Source organism: Sus scrofa, chromosome 15, assembly GCF_000003025.6.
Source record: "Sus scrofa isolate TJ Tabasco breed Duroc chromosome 15, Sscrofa11.1, whole genome shotgun sequence".
Lineage (NCBI taxonomy): Eukaryota > Metazoa > Chordata > Mammalia > Artiodactyla > Suidae > Sus > Sus scrofa.
In genome coordinates, this window is record NC_010457.5 from 46,376,446 (window position 1) to 46,394,229 (window position 17,784).

General features: G+C 40.8%; 2 protein-coding genes across 11 annotated transcripts in view; one reads left to right on the forward strand and one right to left on the reverse strand.

Annotated features, from left to right (window-relative positions):
• SNX25 (sorting nexin 25) overlaps positions 1-11,959 on the forward strand; it is an 81,438-nt gene extending 69,479 nt beyond the window's left edge. The window contains 6 exon segments of the mRNA XM_013984049.2: positions 879-1,043; positions 3,168-3,285; positions 7,292-7,358; positions 10,034-10,215; positions 10,742-10,842; positions 11,315-11,959. Of these exon segments, the coding sequence (XP_013839503.2) occupies positions 879-1,043; positions 3,168-3,285; positions 7,292-7,358; positions 10,034-10,215; positions 10,742-10,842; positions 11,315-11,395 (714 nt within the window). The 3' untranslated portion in view covers positions 11,396-11,959.
• The window catches only part of LRP2BP (LRP2 binding protein), a 62,256-nt gene continuing 51,459 nt past the window's right edge, over positions 6,988-17,784 (reverse strand). For 6 of the 10 annotated variants that reach the window (XM_021074537.1, XM_021074534.1, XM_021074540.1 and 3 more), the window contains 1 exon segment: positions 9,895-10,235. The gene's annotated coding sequence lies outside the window, so the exon portion shown is untranslated. 10 annotated transcript variants of the gene reach the window in all.

Genomic DNA, 17,784 nt, shown 5'->3' on the forward strand with positions numbered 1-17,784 from the left:
CACGGATCCAAGCCGCGTCTGCAACCTACACCACAGCTCACGGCAATGCTGGATCCTTAACCCACTGAGCAAAGCCAGGAATTGAACCCACAACCTCATGGCTCCTAGTCGGATTCATTAACCACTGCACCACAACAGGAACTCCAACCCTGTATCTTTGAATGTTAGACATTTACACATTCTTGTGGTCGCATTGGTGACTCTCCCGTCTTACCAGTAGCACTGGCTTTGTACACACACACTTGCTGCCTGTTCTCCTTCCCTCTCTCTTAAGGCCAGAGAAGTGTATTGAGAACTTTAGGAAATTTCCAGGTTATGGACCAGTAAAAACAGTTGTATAATTATGTAAACAAGCACTGCCTGTGGAGTATGGCAGCACAGGGACAGAAAACTACTCCCAGTAGTTCCTTCCTACCATGAGACAACTCAAAGCTCTTTTTTTTTCCGCTGATGGGCAAAGTCTGCACAGAGCCTGGAAAGGGAGTCAAGTGGAATCCACCGTGTGATATGCAAATATGTACAGTGTTCAAACACAAATGAGTGAAAGTTGACTTTCAAAGGTGGTGGCCCTGGGATCCAGGGCAGAGTGCACAACGTGAAACTTTATGTTGCCCTGAGCAGTGAGTTCTGTTTGCTGCACACTGTCTCCTGCCTGCAGTGATTCAGGCACTGGGTTAATCTAGAGAGGGTTATTTGCTATTAAGATCAGTGAGAATTGAGCTGATGTATTTTATCTTCGGGGCAGAGGGAAGTGGTTTTAGGTTCAGAATTAACGATGAAAGTAAATGTCCTTTCAACTCTTTGCCTTTACTTCTCGTGGCTCCCAGAGCACAGACCTGTTCCTATCATAGGAGGAATTAATCCTCTTTCTCCCACAGAATCTGCTTTCAGATGAAAGACTGTGTCAGAGTGAAGCACTTTATGCCTTTTTGAGCCCTTCTCCTGACTACCTCAAGGTTATTGACGTGCAGGGGAAAAAATCCACTTTTTCATTATCCTCATTTTTGGAAAGACTCCCTCGTGACTTCTTCTCCCATCAGGAGGTGAGCTGTTTGAAGGTTGTGCTGTTTGTGAAGCATATTTAAGCAAATGTATTGAAGGCTGTTTGAAGTAGCAGATATTTGTTGAAAGTTTGCTACAAATGGGGAAAAAGAAAAAACATTTCAGTTATCACTGCTGTCATATTTAGGGACAGAATTAACAACCAGGTAGGTGGGTGGACAGGGCTGTCATCATGGAGGAGTTGGTGCTAATAGGTTCGGGAGAGGAGGATGTGACTGGGGAACAGTCAGTATGTCTTTGTTTGCGGAGAGGGCTCCCGTAGTGAGTGGGGCTGGCGGAAGACGAGGCAAAAAGCAGAAGGGAGGGGTAAGGCTGTGCCGAGCTGAGAGTTCAGGCTTTATTCTCAGGGAATGGAAAGTCATAGAATATTCTGAAGCAACATGAACGTAGCAATGATGTGTGTGGGTGAAGGAAGAGAGACATGGCAGACCTTCGCCACCTCCTTCCTGGCCTGCAGCGTCCCTCCAGGGTGAGCTCCTTCCTGCGCTGAGGCTGCTGGGGCCCCTCACTTGGCTCTCCAGCAAGTTGCACGAGCCTGTCTCCAAAATTGGGTACCTTCTTAGTTCAGTGCCAGATGCCACCGCCTCTTCACCAGCGTTGGTTTAATGAGTTTGGACAGAAGGAACCAACAATGAAAAGGAGCATCTGCTTTACTGCATCCCAAGCCTCCAAGCATCTCTCCTGCCTCTTTCCTCATGGCCGCATATGCAGTGTTTGACCGCACTCGGCCCCGTCTCCTCCATCATCTCCCACTTCTCTCTGAACCTCTTGGGATTTACACTATGGCCCAGTCGCTCCAGGAACTGCTCTCTGAAAGGGAGGCCGGTGACTGACCAGTGGCCTCCTCTCCATCTGCAGCTCCACCACCCTCGGCAGCATTGGATGCTGCTGGACTTGTAATCACGCTGTGGCGTTTGGGGGACTCCTCCTGCCTCTTGACTCCCCAGCCTTCTTCTCTGCTCACCCGGCCCCCCAGAGCCCTGTCGCTAGATCCCATAGCTTCAGCTGCCACCTCTCTGCAGACATTGGAATGAATATCTGTCGTTCTACTGCCCAATATTTGCACCCCTGTTTCAGCACTTCATCCTGCTTGTAGAAACAGCCACGCGTATACTGGTTGCCTCCCCACAGAGCTGTGGGCCACGCCAGCTATTACACTAGCCCAATAGCTGGCGTATAATGTGTTTTCAGCTGAAATTTGCTGATATACAGATGAGATGGGACTGGCTAAAATACAGAATAAAAGCTTGAATCAGAAATTTGAAAATAAATTACTTTAAAATATACATGTCTTTTAAAAAAAAAGTGAATTTAAAATCATTTAATGCACATTCTTCTCAAGCACACATGGAACTAGTGGGCCACAAACCAAGCCTAAGTAAATTAAAGAAAATTTAAATCTTGTAAAGCATTTTTTATCACTACAACACTGTAAGACTAGAAATCAGCAACAAGAAAAAAACTGCAAAAAACACAAACACATGGAGACTAAAATCATTTAAATTAAAAGGCCTTACTTTTAAAACTCAAAATGGTTAGAAAACTATTTTGTTAATCGACTCACTCATTAGTATAGTGACAGAGGTTTTTCAGAATAATTTTATTATTTATTTATTTATTTATATTGGTCTTTTTGCCTTTTCTTGAGCCACTCCCGTGGCATATGGAGGTTCTCAGGCCAGGAGTCCAATCGGAGCTGTAGCCTCCCGCCTACGCCAGAGCCACAGCAACTTGGGATCCGAGCTGTGTCTGTGACCTACATCACAGCTCACGGCAATGCTGGATCCTTAACCTACTGAGCAAGGCCAGGAATCGAACCCGCAACCTCATGGTTCCTAGTTGGATTTGTTAACCACTGCGCCATGACGGGAACCCCCCAGAATAATTTTAGACCTTGAACAAGGCTTTCAGATCAGGCTTTTCCCTGAGGTTAGATGTACTTTGGCCTCTTTTTAAAAATGCATAGATTTCTGCATGTAGGAGGGTTGAAGGGCTATGTGAGGTTGAAATATGAGCACAGCTTGGAATTGACAGTTGGAGGAGAGGAACTCTGATACCTTTCTGGGGTGAGTGACCTGCTTCCTGTGACTTTTCTGTTCCCCCAGGAGGAGATAGAGGAGGACAGTGACCTGTCAGATTATGGTGATGATGTGGACGGAAGGAAAGATGCCTTGGCTGAACCCTGCTTCATGTTGATTGGGGAGATTTTTGAACTTCGTGGAAGTAAGCCTCTTTGTGATTATTCAGTGATGTTTCCTGGTTAAGTGGTTACATCTGAGGATACAGCCTCGGGACAGATAATCATGTCTGTACTCATGGAACCTCCTGAGTTACTCTGCACTGTGTTCCTCTGAATACAGAAAGGTGGAAGGCTTTGATTTTTTTTTTTTTTTTGTCTTTTTGCCGTTTCTTGGGCCGCTCCCGTGGCATATGGAGGTTCCCAAGCTCCAGGGGTCGATCCGGAGCTGTAGCCACAGGCCTACGCCAGAGCCACAGCAATGTGAGATCTGAGCCACGTCTGCAACCTACACCACAGCTCACGGCAACACCAGATCCTTAACCCACTGAGCAAGGCCAGGGATCGAACCCGCAACCTCATGGTTCCTAGTCGGATTCATTAACCACTGTGCCACAATGGGAACTCCTTTGAACTTCTTTTTATGGGACTTAGCATATAGCCTCATTGCTTTGGCACCAGAAGGTATGCCGACACTGATCTTGCATAGCAGAGGAAGAGCCCTGTTGTTAAAGGTGCTTATGTGGCCAGGGACGCAGGGACACCCAAGCCTGCTTTCAGCCACCTTTGCTCCCTGGAGGAGTGCTCATCAGTGGAGGTGCAGGGGAATTTTGTCTCCATGTCTGGAAGCATTTTGGGCTGTCACAACTTGGGGGAGTTGCTACTGGCATCTTGTGGGTAGAGGCCAGGAATGCTGCTGAATATCCTCAGAGCACAGGATGTTCCCCACAACCAAGAGTTACCCTGCCCCAAATGACAGGAGTGCCAAGATGAGAGATCCTACCCTAATTCTTGAGAGATGTACTAAGAAGAAACCAGAGTGAAAAGAGGATCAAAATATTATTTTGTGGAGTTCCTGTTGTGGCTCAGTGGGTTAAGAACCTGATGTAGTCTTCGTAGGATGCAGGTTCAATCCCTGGTCTCCCTCAGTGGGTTAAGGATCTGGCCCTGCCTGCAGTGTAAGTCACAGATGCAGCTCGGATCTGGTGGTGTTTTGTGGTGTAGGTCGGCAGCTGAAGCTCCAGTTGATCCCTAGCAAAGGGAACTTCCATATGCCATAGGTGCAGCCCTAAAAAGAAAAGAAAAATACTGTTTTGTTAAGACCTGTGCAAGTGCCCTTCTCCTAAAGCAGAACCGGGGTGAAAGATGAAACTGTTCTACTTGGCTTTAGTCTTGGGTCCTTAATAGGACTTTCTGCCCACCCTCACCTCCCAAAGCACCCCCCTCTCAATGCTCTGAATCTTGAGACCAGCGTATTTGGTCATACCTGGAGCTGCAGTTCTAGCTAGAGGTGTGACAGATGCATAAAGGCACACCTGACCACCTAGAAGAGGAAGCACTTGAGAAGAGCAGGGTTTTGTAAGACACAGTAATGTGACCAACCAGTAAAACGTGTCCTGAGAATGTCCTGGGCTCTGTCCACTCAGAAGAGCATACTTTTCCTTGGGGCGGGGAGGGTGGGCTGAGAGTTGGTCCTGTACAGAAAGTGGGGCTGTGCATTGCTTATTATATATCCCTTAACATGTCACTTAGAGAGTTATTCCCAGATGAGAAAACTTCAGGTGCTCCTATAAACCTATGCACGTCTTTTGTGTCTTTTAACCCTCAGTATCGAATATAGTGCCTCTTCAGTAGTAGGTGCCTGGACGGATGGATGGATGAATGAATGAGAAAATTTTCAGTGCTGGAATTAACTGTTCTGGTCATTGAACTTTTTCTTCCTCTAAAACAAATCTAAAATAATCAGCGAACACTTTGGGCCCTTATGTTTTAGATAGGGTCTGTAGAAGAAACAAAAGTATGTCAGAGGTAGGTTCTTCCTTCAGTGAACTTACAATATAAGGGTTTTAAAGTTGTAATTCACATTAAGCAGTAGACACAATTAAATTCTAAACCACAGGCTGAGATTTATATATAAAGATGTTTATTTGAGCATAATTCATTTCAGCAATACCGAAAAGTTGGAACTTAAGCTCAACTTCAGAAACTGATGATAGTTAAATTAAGAAATACCCACCTGACGGAATATCATCCAAGTATTAAGGATCCTTTCAGGTGAAAAGCTATAGCTGGTCTGTATCACAGAAACTTTCAGATGTATGCTGATGTTTGAATTGGTTCAGTATAGGCAGAAAAAAACAGTCCTCCCCCCAAGGTCTGGCTCTTCCTCAGTGAAATCTGCCCATTAAATCATGAGTCCACCTGTCTCCCTTGGAGGTGATCAGAATGAGGAAGCACCCCCTGAGTCCTTTGCTTAGTGTGTCTTTGCAACAGAGACTGAGATGTGGTGGATGGTCAGAGGCGGGCAGGGCAGGAGCAGGGCTCTGGGTCATTTCCTCCCTTGTGTGCCTTCTCAGGAGAATATTAGGTTTTGCTAGTGCCATTTCAGAGGGGCACAGATAGAGCATTGTTGATAATGAGATGTGATATATTTGCCAGCAGCAAAATCCTAGTATTGCTGCAGTGGCCTCTGTGGCTTCGAACAAAGGAGTCCTTGGAAGGAGCTGGGGGCTCTTTTGTGTGGGGCTGGAGTGGGGGGCATTGGGGAAGGTGAGGGAATGGTGGCATCGGGGGTATCAGCGGTGGAAGAGAATTGAGAATTGGTAGCAGAGCCATTTTTTTTTCCTGCTCTAGTTCAGTTTAGGGAAGGGACCAGAAATAGAGCTGGTTTAAACATTTATAGCCAGTTGCTTGGCCTTCAGGCAATCTTCCTGGAGGTGCACATGTCCTCTGTCCTCGGGGTCTGAACTGCCTCTCTCCTGCCCTAGAGAGTTCTCAGGGAGATGTTCTTGTCCCCAGCGGGCACACACCCCAGCTGACACTGGCCCCGGGTGGGCACGGCTGCAAGCCCGCAGCACCTCTGAGTTCCTGGTGTGGTTCTAACTCCATGATTTGACTCTCGCTTGAAGATTTAACAACATCACTGTCACTGGACTCTTAGATCCATTTTAAGAGCTAGAAATGATTTGAGAATCTTTTAAAGTTACAACCAAGACTGTGTTAGTTGTTGGGTTTTGTGTGTGCGTCTTCCCTTCTACAGAGGTATTTGTGAATTTACTCCTTAAAAGGTTTTCTTACGGTGCAGGGGCCCTGAATCCTCAGCTCCATCATACCCAAGTCATGCATCAGTAGCTACACATTTCAGTGGAGGAAGGTGAATATATAAATGGAGTATTTGGTTTAGGTTCTAATTTGCAGACCAAAAGTGTCCTCACAGTATTACTTTGCCTTCTTTTGGTTTATATTCGTATTGTACTTGTAACACTGTGTCTCCTAATGTAATGTTAATTTAAAAAGTTTAGATCTGTAGGATCCTTCACAAAACTCTTTCACTCAAAATATTGACATGACTCTCAACCAAAAAAAAAAAGTCCATGTTAACACTGTCCTTTTCCAGATGAGGACACTGAGGTGCTGAGAAGAGAGGGTGGTGCCCAGCTCTTCCAGGTGTTGGCACAGAAGCCCCAAGGCCATGATTCACTCAGTTCCCTTCTCTTCCCCCACAGGCATAAAGTGTATAAAGACATATGATCTACAAGTTGCCATTCAGAAGGGAGCAGTTAAACTCATTGATTCATTAATATTTCAAAATATTTGTCAACAGTTGACTGCAGATGCTCTCATTCGGAGTAGTGTGTTAGAAAATTGGGTTCAACAAGCCAGACAGACATGAAAAACAGACATTGTCAATAGCCCAGACACGTGAAGTTTTATTGCCACTTGCTAGCTCAGCTGTTGTTTCAGTCATTGAGAAGCTGTAAAAAGTCTCAGGTTTCATTTCATCACTTGCTAAGTAGAAAATGAAAGCTCAGTCATTAGAATTTCCCTGGGCGAAAGTGTGCTAACCTAGACCCAAACTCTGCGGATCTCATAACCCCTGACTTAGTGTCAGGCCTCAGATTGAGTGATGTGAGATTTTTGCTTTGTGCCACTATGAAAATGTCACGATTGTGACAGCCTGTGATAATGCTTTTCCTCTGATTTATATTTTAGTGTTTAAATGGGTGAGAAGAACATTAATTGCTCTCGTTCAGGTCACTTTTGGAAGAACCATCAACAAGTGAGTTGCACAAAATTAATATTTGAATTCATGTCCTGCCCTTTTGCCTCTAATAGTCCAGCTCCCTCCCCAATGGAAGGTATTTTAGTGTCTCTCACTTTCTGTTTATGATAGGATTCTGTGATCAGATAGGGAAGGAGGTTTCTGCAAGAACTTCTCCCACAGAATGCACGGTGCTCTAGAGGCCAGCGCTTGAGCTGGCTCTGGCAGGCTGGATGACGAGGGCCAGGAAATTGTTCTATAAAGTTCTCTTTTGACATGATGACTCGTTTGAGTATGTTGGGTACAGTGTTTTTATGTCACATGATAAGGATCCGTTTAAGGCTTAGACGCTGATGAAAGTAGGGTGAGTACTGCATGGCAGGTATTTATTGGGCGGGAAACGCAAACCATATATTTTTTAGATGACATTACAATAGTGTTTCCTCTTGTTAATATCTGAGTAGCCATGAGGGGTGTGTGTATCATGTAACAGTACTATAAGCCATAAGTGTATTCTAAGCTATATCACATTATCCATACACAGAAAAGTTATACTTTGTGCCCAGTACTCTTTATAAACAATTATGACTTTCCCACAAACAAAAATGTGAGTCAGTTGCTAAAAGGGGGGGAAAAATCAAAATTTTTTTGTATAGCAAAATATTTTAAGATGAAATTACCAGATTTTTCCAAGTGGAGAATTTAGTTGTCAAATATATGAGTAAGGTCAACATAGTTTTATCATATAAATCTTATACATTTTTATGGGAAACAGATTTTTGCTATATTTTTTTTCATTTGCAAATAGAACATATTTTCCTTGTGATCGTAAACCAAAGTTTACTTTACTTCTAAGATTAAAAAAAAATGTTAGTGGCTTGTTTAGTTGACTTAGTATTGTAGTCTTTTGTTTTAAGCAGAAAATTGTCCTGTTTAACAGCTTCAGTCTTAGGCAGACCTCTTAACCTTAATACTGACATGCCTTGGATAAAGAAATTTCCCATATGGCCCTATTTTTCTCAGAACTCTAGACCTGCTAATTTATTTTTCAGTTTCAGCAAATCATGCATGCATTCCTTGCTCCTATTTATGATGTGGGCTCTTAATTTTAAAATGAGCAGCTGTGGTTTGAAAGTGGTGAATACAGCTGGCAGTTATTTTCATGGGGCTGGGGGTGGGGCATCATGGAGAGAATTTTCAGGCTCTTGGTTTCAGTGGGCTTTTTCTCAGGTAGAGAAATTACTAGCACCTGGCCCTTTGCTATTTTTGCCTCAGGCAGATGATGACACACCATCAAATTAAGCAGCAGTACGATATGTACCTCTTGCCATGAACCAACGGTAATTTCACATCTTAGAATTACTTCAGAAGCTTCCCGTGGTTTTGGCTAACACAATGTCAGGCCTAAAGTGATAGAAACACTTAGGTGATGGCCTTTGGTAAGAGTCACTCACCAAATTTCAAGTTGCAAATTGAGATTCTCGATCTTCATTTCTTTATGAGGTGTCAGTGAGTAACCCAAACCCAAAGTAGCTGTCTGTGTAGACTTTATGTAGATTTCACCTAGGCAGGCAGGTCAAACAGGTTCTCTTAAAGTTGAAGCCCCCTGAATTAATAAAATTATTATATTTGGTCTAGATAGGAATTGCACGGTTCTTAGCAGTAAAGGGAAGTGTCTGAAGAGACGTGCAGTTACCAGCAGGATTACTGTGGTTTTGACTCCTAGTAGAGTGTAGACTTCATCGCTGACTAGACTCCTGTATGCAGAGTGCTGGGCTTGAAACATATATTTCAGATACTATTCCTGAAAACCTCACAGAGTCCCTTTAAACATCTGGCTAGGAAGTCCAGATGCTTAAAGGGTTTTTGACTTATTATTCCTAAAGTTAGAAACGTCAGGTTTTCTTGGCACTACGGGTCTAAAATGACTCTTCCCCCTTTCTACAGAGGGACCCCCTCCCAGTTCCACCACCACTTGGCTCTGAACAGTTTGTCTCTTGACAGCCCCAGTCGGGTGGTTGGCTGGAATCTGACAGGTGAAGTCGGGGGGGAGACTTGACTAACCACCTCATCTATAGCTGTAGGTCAAGGTCTCCCAGGTTCCATTCATGTGTGAAGCTGAAGTGGCTGGACAGCAGTGTGTCTTTCCACAGTCCCTCCTTTGTGGTGACAGGGGGTATCTTTTCTCCTTTGCCCTGGGACCTCTGCCCACTGTCTTCTGCCACAGCAGTCCCGAGGGCCAGCTGGAGGAAAGGCCTGGTTCTGAATCCCCAGGACTGCCGGACTCAAGGTTTTCCAGACCACTTTTCACACTCTTTATGTGGCTTAATGTTTTCAGTTTATACCACTTCATGGAGAAATTAGTACGTTAAGTACTATGCACAGAGTAGCTTGAAGCTTTAAACAAATTGGTGAGTCTATTCCCAGTTCTTGTCCTTCCAGGTTGAATGATATCATGAGGCAAACATGTAGAGAAATCAGTGCCAGTGAAAATGGCAGCTCCAGGAATGGTCATCAGGGTTACCGAAATGAAAAGTAACTTTCAGAGCCAGAGTTTAAAAATCCAATTCCTAGTTTATTCATCAAACGCTTAGATGGGGCTGTATCTTAACCTACCCACTGATAAATGCCTTTTGAGAATAGAGAATACAATTTTTGAAAACCTCATCCAAGAACCATTTTTCTCTTAAAAGACAAATCCGGGACACAGTGAATTGGATTTTCAGTGAGCAGATGTTGGTTTACTACATCAGCCTTTTCCGGGATGCTTTTTGGCCCAATGGGAAATTGGCACCACCGACCACAATCCGAAGCAAAGAACAAAGCCAGGAAACAAAACAGAGAGCCCGGCAGAAGCTGCTCGAAAACATTCCAGGTAAGGCTTGCCTTCTGATCCTGAAAGGCAGAGATTAAAAGGCCCTTTTTCACATAGGAAATGTTATTAACAAATGAAAAATGATCGTATTTTTTTCTTTTGGCTTCACTCATAGCATGTGGAAATTCCCAGGCCAGGGATCAAACCCCTACCACAGTTGGGACCTGTACCACAGCTGCAGCAACGCTAGATTGGTAACCCCCTGAGCCACATGAGAACTTGCTTCTTTCCTTTTAAATCATGTCTTTATCTCCTGCTAAGAATTTATACTGAGAATCCTAATAAGAAAGTACTGATTATGATTTAACAAGAAAAATGTCTTAGAAAAGATAATAAATGTTATGCTTTAAAAACCCTCAGTACTGTTTTGAGAGCTCAGTTTTTAGTTGGGTAGCCACATATTAAAATTATATTGAAAATTCTGTATTTATTTTCTCCTTAAATGTTGGAAAAAAACGTTTGTTTATGTATTGTGGGTACAGTGTGCACTGTAGCAGTAGCATGGAATATAAACTTAATTTTTCAGATATGCTTCAGAGCCTTGTTGGACAGCAAAATGCCCGTCACGGTATAATAAAAATATTCAATGCACTGCAAGAAACGAGAGCCAATAAGCATCTGTTATACGTGAGTAATTTAACGCCTCCCAGAGGATTCACTGTTTCTTCAGTTTTTAATTATGTTCTTACTCCTTATTATTTGTAACTCTGAGCCCATTTTCTCTGCTTCATTTTTGTCTGTTCAGTTTGGTTTAAAAAACAAACAGATAGCACCCTCCTCCTTGCCTTTTGGTTGTTTCTCTGACTTGTGAGGGAACATTTCTGCCTGGCTACCTGGCTTCCTTATTCAGCAGACTGTTTCCCAGTTGTGTGTCTGACAGCAGTGAACAATATTTAATACTATGGATGGTTAACGGGCCATGAAATAAATCAGTCTCATGCTAAATGGAGTTTATAAAATACTAATCACTTTTGTTGGAGAGTAACTTGTTCACTGAGAATCATCTCAGACCTGAAATCATGCTCTTGTCTAACAGTTTACTCATATCTATATACCTAAGAGAAAGACATTTTTCTGCATTTTTTCTTTTTTGATTCAGGTGCTGATGGAACTGCTGCTAATTGAATTGTGTCCTGAGCTGAGAACTCATTTAGATCAGCTTAGAGCTGGGCAAGTTTGAGACTGCACAAGCAAACCACCAGAGAAATGTCTGTAATAATAGACATGAAACATTTTCCTCTTTTCCACAGAGGGCTTGACTGAGAACCATATTAATCTTTTAGTTACCTCCCTCTAGTTTTATGTGAATTAAGCAGAATTGGGGGGAACTTGATGCTGTATAGTAGGCAACAGAAAAACACTTCTGTTCATTTTTATTTTAATATAACTCCTTTAACAGTCAACATACTGATTGAAATATAAATGTTAATATGTGATAAGAACCTAGGAAATATTTTAAATATTTATGAAGTTGTTTTAAATGAAGAACTATGAACTTGTACAGTTAATTTCCTCACTGAGGATTCTGAACATTCCTATATTCGTGTGTATTGAACATTGTTGTGCAGTGCTTTGTGTGAAGTTATTGTGAAAATTGTCTTTATTTTTACCAAAGATTTCCCATAGTTTGAAGCATTTGAAGCAATAAAATATAAAAATGAATCAGAATTCTGGTATTTAAGATGTTTATCTCTCAAAAGTTGAAACAGTTAAGTGCCTTTTTTTGTAAAAAAAAAAAAAAAAACCAAAAAACAAAAAAAACACCACTGTGCATGTAACATAAGTACTTCTGTAAGTATAGAGTTTGCTGCCTTTCTCCAAACAGAATGAATGTGAAAAATAGGATTTTAGTGTGAATGAGAGAATGCTGTATTAGGGAAGTGGGGTGTGAGCTGAACTTTGGAGGACGGGCAGGGATGAGCTGGGGAAACAGAAAGGAGGGAAGTTACTTCAGCCTATTGAGAACTGATGATGTCATCAAGCCTTATGGCTTAGTAGGGGCATTAATGTGAGGTCCAGGGTACGGATGTTGCTTTGTTTTTAATAGTGGGACTGTGGACAAATCACTTTAATTTTCCTGGGTTTTGCCATTTATTTTGCAGTGATAATCAAACACTTTTTACCCTTTCTAATCCTCAGGAATACTGAAAGCAAACCAACTAAGCATGAAAGAAAAATCCTATGTATATATATATATTAAAGTGGTACTGATTATATCATTGTTAAGTCATACCTGCCAAGTTCTTGATAGGAACCATAGGTTCTGAAAAACATATGATTAGAAATTTGTAAACCAAAGTTTATCTTTGAGATTCTTTTAGCTATAGCTTTCATCCTTTTTTCAAACCAAGATATTTGACACTTTTGAAAAACTCAACTTGGCTAGTTACATGGATAAGAATTATCCTTCACAGGGATGTAAAGAAGACATCCAGAGAAGAGAAGCAGGATGAAGTCAGCAAGCCCCGGGAACACATAGCAGTTACTGGAAATGTCCGTTTACATATAATTAATCATAGCTGTTAAAAAAAAAAGCTATTAAAAGTGAAGTCCCCATATACTGCCTTATTACATTTCTCTTCAGATTCTTAAAGGCATGAAGAACTGGATTGAGTGTGGAGAAGAGAATACTGGTTGGGAATTTGGATCTTCAAACAATCAAAGGAATGTTCTATGGATGGCATTAAGAAAACCAGAGCGAAGCCTCCAGGGTTGAGAGGAGAGATGCTGTCTTGAAGCTCAAATCAGACAAAAAAAGACTTAAGGACTATTACAAGAGATGAGGACACTACATAATGATTAAAGATCAATCTGAGAAGACGATATAACAACTGTAAATTTATATGCACCCAATATAGGAGCACCTTAATATAAAGGAAACGTTAACAGACATAAAAGGAGAAATTGACAGTAACACAGTAATAGTGGGGGAATTTTTAACACCCCATTTACATCAGCGAACAGATTATCCAGACAAAATCAGTATGGAAACACAAGTGTAAAATGACAAATTAGACCAATGTACTTAACTGATATTTGTAGATCATCCATCTAAGCAGAATACTCTTTTTTTTTTTTTTTTTTTTTTTTTTGTCTTTTCTAGGCTGCACCTGAGGCATATGGAGGTTCCTAGGCTAGGGGTCGAATTGGAGCTGTAGCTGCCAGCCTATGCCAGAGCCACAGCAGCGCCGGATCCGAGCCACATCTGCAGCCCACACCACAGCTCATGGCAAAGCCAGATCCTTAACCCACTAAGTGAGGCTAGGGATCGAACCTGCAACCTCATGGTTCTTAGTCAGATTCAGTAACCACTGAGCCATGACGGGAACTCTAGAATACTCATTCTTTTCAAGCACACATGGAACATTATCTAGGTTAAATAAAATGCTGCCTTGGTAAATATAATAGAAGTCATATCAAATAGCTTTTCCAACCACAACTCTTGTAGATTAGAAATCAAGGAAAAAACTGCAAAACATCAAAAATGTGGAGGCTAAACATATGCTGGTAAAGAACCAATGGATCACTGAAGGAATCAAAGGAAATCAAATATACCTAGAGACAAATGAAAACATGACAATCTAAAACCTATGGGATGCAGCAAAAGAAATTCGAAGAGGGACATTTATAGTAACACAAACTTACCTCAGAAAATAAGAAAAATCTCCCAACAGCCAAATCTTATACCTAAAGCAACTAGAGAAAGGACAAACCCCAAAGTTGAAAGAAAGATCAGAGCATAAATAAATTAGACACTTAGAAAAGACTGGTGAAATTAAAAGCTAGTTCTTTGAAATGATAATATTGATAACCTTTAGCCAGACTTATCAAGAAAAGGAGAGGACCCAAATCAACAAAATTAGAAGTGAAAATGACAGCCTCTTCAGCAATGGTACTGGGAAAACCAGACAACTGCATGTAAATCAGTAAAATTAGAACACATCCTTACACCATGCACAAAAACTCAAAATAGCTTGAAGACTTAAGACACCATAGGCAAAGCCTTCTTAAATCAACTGTACAAATGTTTTCTTAGGTCAGTCACCCAAAGCAATAGAAATAAAAACAAAATAAATCATGGGACCTATCAAACTGAAAAACTTTTGGACAGCAAAGGAAACCATTAAAAAAACAAAACAAAAAAAAAAACAAAAAAGACAACTTACAGAATGGGAGAAAACAGTTTCAAATGATGCAACTGACAGTGTAATCTCCATAATATACAAACTCATACAACTCAACAGCAAAAAAAACAAACAACCCAATTGAAAAAATGTACAGAAGACCTCAATAGACATTTCTCTGAAGATAACAGATGGTCAACAGACACATGAGAAATGCTCATCACTAATTATCAGAGAAATGTATATCAAAACACTACAATGAGGTACCACCTAATATCGGTCAGAAAGGCCATCATTAGTAAGTCTACAGATAGCAAATCCTGTAGAAGGTGTGGAGAAAAGGGAACCCTCCTACATTGTTGATGGGAATGTAAATTGGTATAACCACTGTGGAAAACAGAATGAGGTACCCCAGAAAACTAAACATAGAACTACCATATGACCCTGCAATCCCACTCCTGGGCATATGTACAGACAAAACTGTCATTGAAAAAGATACATGCATCCGTATGTTCATTGCAGCACTGTTCACAATAGCCAAGACATGGAAACAACCTAAATGTCCATTGACAGATGACTGGATTAAGAAGTGGTACGTATACACAATGGAATACTACTCAGCCATAAAGAACAAAATAATGCCATTTGTAGCAACATGGATGCAACTAGAGACTCTCATACTAAGTAAATCATAAAGAGACAAGTATCATATGATATCACTTATATCTGGAACAGACTTGTGGTTCCAAGGGGAGAGAGAGGGAGTGGAATGGTCTGGGAGTTAGAGGTTCGTAGATGAAAACTATTGCACTGGGAGTGGATAAGCAATGAGTCCTGCTGTATATCACAGGAACTATAATCACTTTTGAGGGAACATGATGGAGAATAATGTGAAAAAAAGAATGTATGTAAATGTACACCTGGGTCACTTTGCTGTAGAGCAGAAATTGACAGAACATTGTAAATCAACTATAATAAAAATTTAAAAAGAAATGAAAACGGGAAAGTTAAAACTGACGCCATAGAAATACAAAGGATCGAAAGAGACTACCACAAGCAACTGTATGCCAATAAAATGGACAACCTAAAAGAAATGGACAAATTCTTAGGTACAGTCTCCTAAAACTGAATCAGGAAGAAATAGAAGATATGAACAGATCAATTACAAGTGCTGAAACTGAATCTGTGATTTTAAAACTCCCAAGAAAAAGTCCAGGACCAGATAGATGGAATTCTACCTGAGAAGAGCCAACGCCTATCCAAAAAATTGCAGAAGGAACACTTCTGAACTCATTTTATGAGGCCACTGTCACCCTGATACCAAAACCAAAGATACCACAAAAAAAGAAATCTACAGGCCAGTATCACTCATAAACATAGATGCAAAAATCCTTAACAAAATACTAGTAAACCAAATCCAATAATACCTTTAAAGGATCATATACCATGATCAAGTGGGATTTATCCCAGGGAAGGAAGGATTTTTCAATATCTGGAAATCATGGTGATATACCACATTAACAAATTGAATAAAAAGTATATGATCATCTCAGCAGATGCAGAAAAAGCTTTTGATGAAATTCAACATCCATTTATTATAAAAACTCCAGAAAGTGGGCGTAGAGAACATACCTCAATATAATAAAGGCCATATATGACAAACCCACAGCCAACATCATAAGGGTGAAAAGCTGAAAGCATTTTCTCTAAGATCAGAGGAGAAATAAAAGGAATCCAAGTTGGAAAAGAAGTAAAACTGTCACTGTTCACAGATGACATGGTGCTACACATAGAAAGTCCTAAAGATGCTACCAGAAAACTCCTAGAGCTCATCAGTGATTTCAGTAAAACTTGCAGGACACAAAATTAATACAAATAGATCTTTTACATTCCTACACACTAACAATGAAAAACCAGAAAGAGAAATTAAACAATCCTATTTACCATCACATCAATAAAGAATAAAATACCAAGGAATAAACTTAAGGGACAAAAGACCTGTACTGTGAAAACTAAAAGATGCTGATGAAAGAAATAAAAAATGACACAAACAGATGGAAAGATTCACCAAGCTCTTGGATTGGAAGAATCAATAATGTCAGAATGACTACAGTACCCAAGGCAATCTATAGATTCAATGCAATCTCTACCAAATTACCAATGGCAGTTTTCACAGGACTAGAACAATTTTTTTTTATTTTTTATTTTTTTGCTTTTTAGGGCTACACCCTCGGCATATGAAGGTTCCCGGGCTAGGTCTACTCAGAGCTACAGCTGCTGGCCTATGCCACAGCCACAGCAACGCCAGATCCGAGTCATGTCTGTGACCTACACCACAGCTCATGGCAACAACAGATCCTTAACCCACTGAGCAAGGCCAGGGATTGAACCCAAACACCTCATGATTCCTAGTTGGATTTGTTTCTGCTGCGCCATGGTGGGAAATAACCAAAATTTAAAAAATCTGTATGGAAACACAAAAGATCGGAAATAGCCATAGCAATCATGAGAGAAAAACAAAGCTGGAGGAATCAGGCTCCCTGATTTTAGGCTATACTGCAAAGCTACAGTCATTAAGAGTATGGTACTGGTACAAAACCAGACACATAGATCAATGGAACAAAATATCGAAGAAATAACCCACACACCTATGGTCAATTTATCTATGACAAAGGAGGCAAGAATATGTAATGGAGAAAAAGCAACAGTCTCTTCAAATAAGTGGTGCTGGGAAAATTAGACAGTTACATTTAAAAGAATGAAATTAGAACATTCTCTAACATTATACACACACACACACACACACACACACACAAACACCTCAAAATGCCATGTAAGGCTGGATACTGTAAAACTCTTTGAAGAAAACATAGGCAGAACATTCTTTGGCATAAATTGCAGCAATATCCTTTTGGATCCGTCTCCTTGAGGAATGAAAATAAGAACAAAAATAAACAAATGGGACCTAATTAAACTTAAAAGCTTTTGCACAGCAAAGGAAACCATAAATAAAATGAAAAGACAACCACACAGGATGGGAGAAAACATTTGCAAACAAAACAACTGACAAGGGATTAATCTCTAAAATACATGAACATTTCATGCACCTCTAATATAAAAAAAAAATGGGCAGAATATTTAAGTAGACATTTCTCCAAAGAAGACATGCAGATGGCCAAAAAGCACATGAAAAGATGATTGATGTCATTAACTATTAGAGAAATGCAAATCAAAACTATAATGAGGTATTCACCTCATACCAGTCAGAATGGCCATCGAAAAGTCTACGCACAGATACTGGAGAGGGTGTGGAGAAAAAGGAATCCTTCTACACCGTTGGTGGGATTGTAAATTAGTACAACCACTATGGAGAACAGGATGGATGTCCCTGAAAAACTAAGACTAGAACTACCATATGATCCGGCAATATACATGAAATAATGCC